This window comes from Haemorhous mexicanus, chromosome 3 (assembly GCF_027477595.1).
Source record: "Haemorhous mexicanus isolate bHaeMex1 chromosome 3, bHaeMex1.pri, whole genome shotgun sequence".
Classification (NCBI taxonomy): Eukaryota; Metazoa; Chordata; class Aves; order Passeriformes; family Fringillidae; genus Haemorhous; species Haemorhous mexicanus.
Window position 1 is genome coordinate 94,849,071 of NC_082343.1, and position 11,011 is coordinate 94,860,081.

Consider the following 11,011-nt stretch of genomic DNA (forward strand, 5'->3'; position numbering starts at 1 on the left):
TGTGTCCTTTATCAGAAGGTCTATTGCAGCAGCTAAAAGCCCTTTGCAGACTCTGAGAAACAAATGCTTGTCACCTGTTTAAAATGTATTGAAAAAGGAGGAGCCAGGATGGTATCAGGTCTTAGTGAGACCTTGGAATGTAGGATTTAATATTGACTTACATCACTGTCTATTAAACCAAATTTAATACAAATTGTAGTCAGATTGCTCATTCTAATCATTTAAGCTCCCCAGCTGGGGTTAGCAAGACTGTGGAACATTGATAAGTATCTGCATTTATGTAGTGAAATGTGCTCCTGCTCAGGGCAGGAGATTGGAACTAGATGATCTTTAAGGTCCCTTCTACCCCAAACCATTCTATGATTCTGTGATACTATTTAAACACCAAATAAACCAAGTTTGTAAATGAAAGAGTCAGTGCCCTAAATCCAGCTACAGCTGGAGGCCTGGCAGTTTTCAGCTGGGCAAACTCAGGGCTCTGTAGCTTTTGCTAAAGCCAACAGTTTCTTCATGAGAAATGTCATGTGTAGTATTGTCCACAAGGGTCCCAGGATGAGGGAAGAGACGAGAAAGTTGACTCCATTTATCAGAAAGCTTGATTTATTATTTTATGGTAATATATTAAAACTATACTAAAAGAACAGAAGAAGGGATTTCATCAGAAGGCTAAGCTAAGAATAGAAAAGGAATGAATAACAAAGGTTTGTCTCAGACTGAGACAGTTTGGGCAGGTGAACTGTGATTGGCCCTTAATTCCAAACACCCAGATGAGACCAATCACAGATTCCCCCTTTTGCATTCCACAGCAGCAGATAAGAATTGTTTACAGTTTGTTCCTGAGGCCTCTCAGCTTCTCAGAAGGGAAAAATGCTAAGGAAAGGATTCTTCCTAAAACATGTCGGTGATATCTCACCCTTTTTATTTTAAATAAATTAAAAAGAAAAGTGTTTGCAATTTCATCTGCTGGGCCATGTAGATGAAAGAACAAGCACCTGAGAGGCTTAGTGTTGCCAATCAAAACATCAGTCAATGCTGATGTGGAACCATCAGGGAAATTCTTCACCTGCAAAACACCCAATTCCATCACATCACCAAAATAATCTTAAGATATAAGAAAATGCAAAATCAGTGCAAAGAAAGTTCATTGCTTCAAGTCCAAACAGCTGAGTTTCAGGAAAAAGTCCAAACTGAAGATGCTCCTCTTTGACATCGCTGAAAGTCCCTTTTGGTCCTGAAACAGGCTTGCAAAATTTTGGCTTTACAATGCTTTTTGAGCTGCTAGCTCTTTTAACTCTTTTTTTTTTCTTTTTCTTTTTTTTTTTTTTTTTTTTTTTGTCCGAAAGAGCAGCATCAGAGAGGAGCCACTGAGGCCCTGCGGGGTCCAGGTCCTCGTGGAAGGATCAGGGATCCCAGACCTGGCCTACAGAACGGTGGCCCAGGTCCTGACGGGGGAAGCAAAGCCCCCGAACCAAACAGCCGCTGGCCGGGCGGAGGCCCTGGCCCAGGGAACCGAGCCAAACGGCCCAGACCCGGCCCGCGGAGCTGGCTCTGTGGTCTCACAACCGGGCACCCTGCTGCCAATGCCTGGGCAGCACGAGTGACCGAACGCTTCATCCCCTCAGAACCGGTACAGACCAGCAGCTGGGGAAGAGAAGCTTTCCCAGGGATCATCACCCCAGATCTGGGGGTGCTTTGTCCCCAGAGCAAGTGAGCGATGCTCACTTTCCACTGTTTCTCCTGCCTCTGCAACGCAAATGCAAAAGGTGTTCCTCCTTTCTGCCCCTCGGTACCACCCCCACCAGGCTCGGGGGCTAGAGGCAGAACCCTCAGGAGCCACCTCCCCCACCCCGCTGGGGCGCGCAGGGGGAGTCAGGCATTCCAACCCCCAGCGGGAACGCCCGAACCAAACCCGAACCGGCCCGCGAAAAACGCTGAGTTTGAAGGCAGGCAGACGGGCTGAGCCCGCAATCAGCTGTCGAGCCACAACCCACCCACGGAGGGGCAGGCCGGCATCCCCTTCCCGTGTCCCAGCTCCCCCCGCAGGGGCAGCCTCGGGACAGCCCGAAAAGCTCGGGGGGAAATCCAGGCTGATCGCAGGCGCAGCGGTGGCCGCCGCGGTGGTCGGTGGGGGGTGCAAAGCAGGGGGGAGCACATCCCCCGCCGGGCTGGGGACAGCAGCCGCGTCTTCTCTGGGTACCGGAAGCTGCAGCGCAGGCGCAGACAGCAAAGCCGGCGGGACAGCCGCGGGAACGCCGACAAACTTTGCTGGAGGCGACGGGTCCGGTCCGGCCTGCGGAGGGGCCGCGGGGACTGGCGCCTCCCGCGGGGCGGGCTGGGGTGGGGCCCGCGGCTCCGGCTCGGGCAGCGGAGCCAACTCACCTCCCCCTTGAGAGGAGCGAGGGAGCGGAGGCGGTTCCATTGGAGCATGCTCCAAAGGCGCAGAAAAAAACTTTTCTTCTGCTGCGGGCAAAGCTTCGCCCCCCCGCCCCGCTTCGGGGGGGCTGGGAACCTGCAGGCCGTGGTTTTGCAGTGGTTCCTCTCTTGCCAGCGCCAGCGAGAAGGGTGCCATACCTCGGCAGTCCGCAATCCACTGATATGCAGTCGCTTTCCGTTTCAAAACTGGGAAGAGAGTTCTGAATGACGGATAAACCCGAGGAAATCCAAGTCCCCGGTATAAAAGGTCTCGGATAATTAATTCCATGCATTCCCATATGTATGAATCAAGGGCATACAGCACATCAGTGAAAAAGCCATGGTGCTTTGCCCACCTGAAAAACTCATAGAAATGTATCTTCAGCATAGGAATTCTGTCCTCATGACCCCATTTTTGCCAAAGGCCACTAAGTTTCTCCTCTGAGGGAGAGAATGGAACCTCCGCCTCCGTAGGCACCCTTGTCCACATCCGAATCTGCCTTGCAAGAAGGGAAGCATTTTCAGGAAGGGAAGTGTAAACAGTACCTTGTGACAGTGTCCTCTGGGCTTCAGCAGGCCGCTTTGTGCCGCGAAGACTTCTGGACATCTTGTCTGGGAGACTTCTCAAAAGGTTCTCTCTGTGGCCAGCCAAATGAAGAATTCTTCCTCACTCAGGGTCCAATTGTGGTGATTTCTTCAGTCGAGGCACCATCTGTCAGTTCTGTCCTCGGTGTTCACCTTTTGTGGTGGTGTCCTTTGTAGTATTGTCCACAAGGGTCCCAGGATGAGGGAAGAGACGAGAAAGTTGACTCCATTTATCAGAAAGCTTGATTTATTATGAAGAATATCCCATCTCACTGCTATGTTCAGGGTATTTCAGAAACTTTTGCATGTATTTTTTGACCTAGACTGCAGGTACTGCCTACATCAGTATTAACCACGTAGATTAGATAGGCAGGATGGTGCATGGAGGATTATTCTGTATTGACATTTGGAAATCAATACAGTTGGCAAAAGAAAAGAGTCAGGAGTGCAGAGGGCAGTTTGACTTCTGATACCACACTTCATTCACTGTCTCTCACAGTTCTCTTTGGTGTGTATTTTCACTGAGTCAAATCCAGGGAAACGTTTTTTACAGAAAAAAATTCAAACCAGCCCCAATGTCCATTGATGAAATGGCAGAAGTGTCCTGAAGGAATGAATATACACTAAGCAAGGCATAGAAGCTTGAGACAGATTTCAGCTGAATTAGATGATGTGCTTTATGTTAAGTGGCAATGTGTAAAGAGTAAAAAAACAGAAAACATTAGAAGTGTGATTGGCATAGCAGCATTCTTTTCAACTAAGTGAGCTTTTCAGCCATTATAATTATTTTAAACTAGCAAATAGGAGGCATGTAACCACTTTGTGCTTTGCTGATCCAAATGACCATGATCTCTCATCTACCGTCCATTTCTGCCTTGTCACCATTAGTCAGGAATTTATTTTCTGTAGGTGAGAAGTAACTTAACAGAGCTAATTGGTTTTGTTTGCTTAAGAGAAAGAGGAATCCTATTTGCAGGGAAGTGTCTGTAGTTCTCAGTAGGAGGAGCTCCACAGTTATATAATCTCAAGGCAGAACTGCTGAGAGCATAAGAGTGGGTTACACTGTGCACAAGGTAAGTGGGGATGTTATGTTGGATATGTAGGGAGTTGTTGTACATGAAATTCAGTCATTGAATGAGATTTATAGATTAAATGTATGTATGTACTTTCTTTACTAACATGGTTATGTGTACCAAATGTTAAATTCTTAATCAGATGCTTTTGGGGTGAACAGAATTAGGAAAACAAAAGTATATCCTACAAGGATATTCCTCTCACCTCCTCCTTCCTACTGTAGAGAAGCTGACATGTTATTTACAAGGGCAATATGGTGGTGCTTTGGCCGTTTTCCTTTTGCTGCTGTTAAAGCTTCAGCCTTGTTGCTGACAGGGTGTCAGTAGCTGTGAGGCTGGTACAGGCTGAGCACTGTTTGTGTGTTTGTGGCTGATGTGCACGGGTGGTTCTGAGTTGGTGGGTGACAGTCTGCCTAGAAACTGTTGTTGCTGTAAGTTTCTGCCTAGAAATTGTTGTTGTTTGAAATTCCAGCGGAGTTGGAACTGGGCCAAGCAAGCATTGCCCTGAGGCTGTGCCTGTGGTAAAGGCAAATCTGATGGTACCAGAGGCAAAATTAATTTCCATGTTTTGGAGGTTTGTCTAACAAAATTACAGAAGCAGGGAGTGTTGTAAAAGAGGTTGACTGATGGAAAGAATTCCTTCCTGGCCGGTTATAATGGAGCATAATGGTTGCTGGGGAAAGCAGAGCAATTGCTGAGTTTATAGCATGTATCTGATTAAACAGTAAACTGTGTTCTGAGATAATGCCAAAATGTGCAAAGAGCACACGCAGCTTTCTAGTCAGAACAGAACACTTTGGATGCAAAGTTTAAAATAGTTCAAAACCACTTGTTCTCTGTCTGGGCCATTTGCTCTAAGTTCAGAATTCTGCTTAAATATTCTGCATGTGTAAGAAACAGTTGAAGGCAGAATGCTATGTGGCAGTCTCTCAATATAACCTTTTACCTCCACTGTTGATTGATTCAAGTCTTGAACCATAAATCAGTGTTTTCAAAGAAGACAACTTTGAGAGCCAGTTAGAGACTCAAAAGTGCAAACCACCTTTCTAATTGCAGACACCAGGGAATCAGGCACGTGGAAACATGTCTGGAAAACCCAAGCTGCACTATGTCAATGGACGTGGCCGTATGGAACCAATTCGGTGGCTCCTGGCAACAGCTGGGGTTGAGGTTGGCTTCTGGTCTTTTCTACTGAGATCCTATGACAAATATGTGCTTTTACTGTTCCTTCTGAAAAGTGGGACTGAGCAGCAGTTTCAAACTCTGCCTTGAGTGCATTGCTGAGCAGGCCAAGAGTGACAACAAGCTTACCCTGGGCAGGGGACAGGTTCCTGTTTCACTTGCATGCATCATTTGCAAAGCCTGCAGGTAGCACCAGAAATGCTTTCCCCCAGTAGCTAGAGAGAGAAGAAATGTAAAACTCCAGCAGCAGAACCTGGCTTCTTAATCTTCTGATAACAGAGGTCATGCGCCTGCAATTCTGAGTATCTTCAGTTACATTCCAATGTTCAAAACAGCAAGAGATTATTATTGCTGCAAAGATGTAGTTTATCTTTGAAGGGACTAGGTGTTGTAAACCACAAAGCAATTTTCTTTAACTTCTGACATATTCTGATACTAAACGAGAGATGGAGTATGGGAATCTGTGTTTTTCATTATCTGTGGGTTTCTGTCTCAGTGATGGCCAATGTGCCTGAAAGCTTTAAAATATGATTTATGTTATAAAAAATAAAATTGCCCACTTCAGGCCTTTTTACCTAAATGAGAAAGAAACTAAATGATGGAATGACAACAGAACGTTTCTCCTTCCTCCAGTTTGAAGAATCTTTCCTGGAAAAAAAAGAGGATCTGACAAAGTTACAGAAGGGTAAGTTTCCTTCACTTTTAAATTATAACAGCAGCAATAGTAAAAATAACAAGAATCAGAATTAGAGTTGGAGTTACTTGTCTGAGAACACTTAAGAATTGTTAAGTCTTAGTGCCTTAAAAAGAAAATCTCTTAACTGCCTTGTACATGAGCTCTCAGAGGTGCAGACTGCTGTGTGTTAGGTGCTATCATCCACCCAGTTCCTTCCACCTTCACGGAATCACAGAAGGGCTGAGGTCAGAAGGGACCTCTCAAGATTACCTACTCCACCTCTCCTCTTCAAGCAGGGCCGCCTCCAGCCAGGTACTCAGGACCATGTCCAGCTGGGTTTTGAGTATCTCCAAGGATGGAGAATTTACAGCTTCTCTGGAGAGCCCACACAGTCAAAGAGCCTTTCTTGAAGTTCAGATGGTTGACTCTCCTTTGCTTCAGCTTGTGTCCATTGCTTTCCATCCTCTGGCAATAGAGGCTTTTGTCTTCAGAGGGTCTTAAAATTCATTAGCGTCTTAAATGGCCTACAAATGTTTTGTTTTATAATCCATATGAAAACAGAGTTCCAAATTTCTGAGTTTACCTGTTCCTCTGCTGCATTCCTGCTTCCCAAGACAACAACCCACCGTGCTGGCTTTAGGTTCTGTCTTCCTGAACATGATAATCATGTTTCCTCCAAACCAAATTGCACATCTGTGCTCTTCACCTGGCCTGTGAAAAGCAGTCTGAGCTAGGGGTAGTATTTGCACTCTTGCTGTCCTGTAGGAATAATGACTTGGTCCCCCTGTTAGAGGCTGCCTTTCAAAACATATTTTGAGACACAAGCAAAATGCTAAATGCACCCTTGCAAAGGGGACATAGCTGATCATTTATCTGAGTCAAGAAATAGGATTCCCTAAAGCAGAAACTCTTCCTGACTCTCTGATCTGATACCTCTCTTTCTGGAGAAGTATTATTACTTCCTTCAGGCTAAGATAAGGATTCTGCATGCCAGCAAAAGTGTTGCATGGCTGCAGCATCACTCCAAGAGATATTTGGTTCCTGCAGGAATCTGCTGGAACCCACTTGTTGTTCCCACTTCATGCCTATACAGATGAGCTGCCATTTGTAAAGTCAACAAAGTTGTCACAAAGATCTTTTATGCTTTTATATTCACTATTTTTTTAATATTCATTATTATTCAGGTGATATGTTGGCCTGTGCTTAGAGAGTGCTGGTGTATTTAGCCAAACATGACAGAAAGTGCCTGGACCAGATCCTTTAGTCCTTTTTGTCTATATGAACCTCCATGAAAATCCCCTGTGCTGGAGCCATGCAGTGCATGTATTTTTCCATGTGCGACAGCTGCAAGTCCTGCATTTGCCTGTGTCCTGGTTTAGGGCAAATATGGGAGAGAATCCCCAAAAAGGGCTTCTCCAGAAAACAAACCCACACGGCCCATCCCCCCAACCAGGTCGGGAAGAATTCCTCGGAGAGAAGTGGAAAGAACCTGTTTATTTGACAAGCACAGCACTGCCTGCACACAAAATGAACAATACCGGATGACACCGCTCTTTCGCTGCTGTGAAGAAGATGACAAATTCAGAAAGTCTCTCCTGGGGCTGGTCGCTCTGTTATCAGTCCCTCTGGTGCTGGGGCAACTGCTGCAGCCACAAGATGCAAACTCTCGGTGTTTCCAGATCCCAGTCCGGAGCAGTCGGCAGGTCCAAACAGGAGAGGGGAAACAGTCCAGGAAGGAGTTTGGACTGTTTAGCTAAATTAACTAATGAGAAGAAGGAAAAAAGCAAGAGCAAGCAAAAGCAAAGCAGAAGCAAGAGCAAAAGCAAAAAGCAGGGCAAAAAGCATAAAAGCAGCACTATGTAGTGAGCTATCTGTATGTCCCGCCGAGTAGCTGATAAGAGTCCCAAAACAAAACTTTCCCTCTGCCAGTCTTAAAGGCACAGAATATAATATCCAGCATAAATTACACACACAGGAATGGGGATAACAGCATCCTAACGTCACCCTCGGACAGGCTGTTTCCTCAAATCTGGAATTCCCACAACTTCATTGCTATAGTATTAAGTTATTACCATGTCACTAAGAAGAGGTTGCTGCATGCTGAGCATTTTCCATGTAAAAAAATTCATACCTTCCAGTAAGAATGAGGAAGGTTGCCCCCAAAAGGGTTGTCAAGCATTGGAATAGGCTGCCCAAGGAAGAGGTTGAGTCACTGCGTGTAGGCGTGCACTTGGGGACATGGTTTAGTGGTGGAATTAGGCACCGTTGGTCTTACAATTGGATTTGATGATCTTGGGATTTTTTATCCAGCCAGATTGATTCAGATTCTAAAGAAGAAGTAACACATGTGGTTCCTTTGCCTAACACGTGCTGGTGGTTGTCACTGAGGGACTGAAGGTCTCCTTGTGTTATTCCCTTTGGCCTAGATGGATCCCTGCTCTTTCAGCAAGTGCCGATGGTAGAGATCGACGGGATGAAGCTGGTGCAGACCAGAGCCATTCTCAACTACATAGCAATGAAGTACAACCTCTATGGGAAGGACATGAAGGAGAGAGCCCTGTACTGTAACAGTGCCACCTTTGCTTGTTATTCCCCAGCTCACCCTGTAGCTCAGTGAAACACAAGGGTATCCCCGCTCACAGCTCCTTTCAGTGGGAGAGAGCTGCGCTGCTTTGTGCTGCATGAGATGACTGTGGCTGATGTCTACAGCAGAGACAGCCAGCTGCATTCCAAAGGGGAAGTGAGCCCAGGAATCATCAGTCAGAGGTCAATGCACTTATCAAAAGAAAGCAGTCACGGAGGCAGACTGTCCTACTGATGCTGCTGTTCATTTTCTCCTGCAGTTGTCAGCAGCATCATTTTCTCCTCATCACATTCAGGGCAATGTCTTTAAAGGAATCAAAACCCCTCCTCTCTCTTATAACCAGGAATTAGTACAGATTTAATAACAGGTTATGAAAGGACAGGACTCCTAGGGCACATGATTTGACCTGAGGTATTTCTGAATACTTGAAATTAAGAAGCCCTGGTAAACACATGTGTCAAGATATTGGCTAGATATTTGTATGGACCTGCTGTTAGAGTCTGGCTGATTGGATTTTTAACATGAGTCTGGATGGCACACTTGACAATTCTGTAGTCAGGTTCACAAACACATAATCCAGAAGTCCAGCCAAGAATCAGTCCCAGTAAGAAGTCAGAGGGCTACAGTCTTTAGGTTTCCCTAGGAATTTTGCTTTTGCCTTTGGCCCAAGCCTCCCCACGCCTCCTCCCAGTGCAACTGCATTCTGGGGGGAACTTTGCCATGGTATGTGTGTGGGGAATAGAAGGGGCAGGGATTTCCCAGCATCTCCATGAGGTTGTGCCAGGAGTTATGGTGCTCTTCAGACCTGTTGTGAATCTGACCTGAGCAAGTGGATCTATTCCTTTCAGAATCGATATGTACGTGGAAGGAATGTTCGATCTGAATGAGTTACTCATCATGTATGAACTCCAACCAGCAGAGAAAAAGGATGAATATTTTGCAAATATGATGGACAAGGCTGAAAACAGATACTTCCCCGTTTTTGAGAAGGTATGTGACAAAGAGCTTGTAGCTCAAATGATGCTGTTACCTTTCACCTCCATCCTGGAAGCACACAAGTATTAGGGAGGAAAACAAGTGAAACTGCCACTGGAAAATCCATGCTCTGGTTTTCAGTGTTGCCAGGATTAAGATGGAGACAGGACACTACAGAGGGGACAGAAGGCACTTCAAACCTGGGAGAGATGTACAGCTGCAAAAACCCAGCACACACTGAGCTCCCCAAATGTCCATGTTTCAATGTGTGTGTTGTTTCAGACAAAAGACACCATAGCACTGGCTTTGACATCAAGTTTCCTCCTGAAGTGCCCATGGCCCTGTACCATACATGCTGTGGAAAAGCATTGCAGTTCCTTCTGGGTCTCACACAGCTTTGCCTTCAATGCAGCTCCAGCAGCCAAGGCCAGATGAGCACAACTGAGCTGCCAGACAGAAATGTAGAAGTGAAAGAGCTGGTAGATGATGCCTAGCATGGCAGTGCATTCAGGTCATTTTTTCTACCACAGGTGTTTAAACTGCATTTCTTTCTTTCACTGACAACTCCGTGCAATGTGTGACCCTGCTTTGAAGATGTCATATTATTTATGAGGAAAAACTGGTAAAAGACATCATCTGCTTCCGGTTCTATATTTTTAGGTTTTGAAAGACCATGGAAAAGACTTTTTGGTTGGCAACCAGCTGAGCAGAGCGGATGTTCAATTACTTGAAATCATTTTGATGGTAGAGGAGTGGAAGCCTGACATACTTCCGAAATTTCCTCTCTTGCAGGTAAATGAATGGGCAGTTTGAATGGAGAATGAATAGGAAAGACCACTGATTTAAATTGGCTGAGAAATATGGGGGAGTGAGTGGCTGAGGAGTGACATGGGAATTAATCAGATACCCTAAGAACTTTTAGCTGGCCTCACATACTCATTGTTGTTACCATGTTCTGTCACTCAACCCCAAAGCATAAGAAGTGGAAGCATATAGTTTCTTCTGCAGCATCCAGCTCTAATGTGACTTTCAGAGCATGGATAACATTGAAATGTCTGACAGTTGCAATGATTGTTAAGCTCTGTGCTGTTTTTGTTTTCTTTTGTAGCGTTTCAAAGCAAGACTAAGCAATATCCCCACAATAAAGAAATTCCTGCAGCCTGGCAGCCAGAGGAAGGCGCCATCAAATGACGATGATGTAGACAAAGTGATTAAAATTTTCTTCTCCTGAGCAGCACCCTAAAGCCACAGAAACTGTTTCATTGTATTTGCAGATAGTAGTAAAGTGAAATTAATGAAAAGAATGGCTATGTCAAAATAATAGAATGTGTAAAAAGAAATGCTTTTGTTCGTTCCTTAGCTACTGGGCTGTTTTTTACCTACTGCAGACACTTCAAGGTAAAACTACATGAGCCCACCAGCAAAGGCAATAGTTCCCTAAATAGGGGGTATTCTGGAAAACACTGGATGCCTCAAATAACTTAAAAACTACCTGAAATAAATTCTTACTATTGATACTCAAAA

At 45.3% G+C, this 11,011-nt stretch overlaps 1 protein-coding gene across 2 annotated transcripts; it reads left to right on the forward strand.

Annotated features, from left to right (window-relative positions):
* The first annotated feature begins 3,969 nt into the window (after positions 1-3,969).
* Positions 3,970-11,011, forward strand: LOC132325433 (glutathione S-transferase-like). 2 transcript variants are annotated; one of them, XM_059842768.1, is made up of 7 exons: positions 3,970-4,070; positions 5,127-5,240; positions 5,886-5,937; positions 8,355-8,487; positions 9,361-9,502; positions 10,148-10,279; positions 10,596-11,011. In XM_059842768.1, exons 2-7 carry the CDS (start codon positions 5,154-5,156, stop codon positions 10,716-10,718), a joined length of 669 nt encoding a protein of 222 aa, XP_059698751.1. In that variant the 5' UTR covers positions 3,970-4,070; positions 5,127-5,153; the 3' UTR covers positions 10,719-11,011. The 2 variants fall into 2 exon arrangements, with proteins under 2 accessions (XP_059698751.1, XP_059698752.1); XM_059842769.1 differs by lacking the exons at positions 3,970-4,070; positions 5,127-5,240; positions 8,355-8,487 and having other exon boundaries at positions 5,921-5,937.

What these genes read in the sequence shown, in the direction of transcription:
- LOC132325433 (XM_059842768.1), top strand. Translation starts at nt 5,154, where the DNA reads ATGTCTGGAAAACCCAAGCTGCACTATGTCAATGGACGTGGCCGTATG. An exon ending in TGGCAACAGCTGGGGTTGAG is followed by an intron (nt 5,241 to 5,885) that starts GTTGGCTTCTGG and finishes TCCTTCCTCCAG; the next exon opens with TTTGAAGAATCTTTCCTGGA. An exon ending in CGAAATTTCCTCTCTTGCAG is followed by an intron (nt 10,280 to 10,595) that starts GTAAATGAATGG and finishes TTTCTTTTGTAG; the next exon opens with CGTTTCAAAGCAAGACTAAG.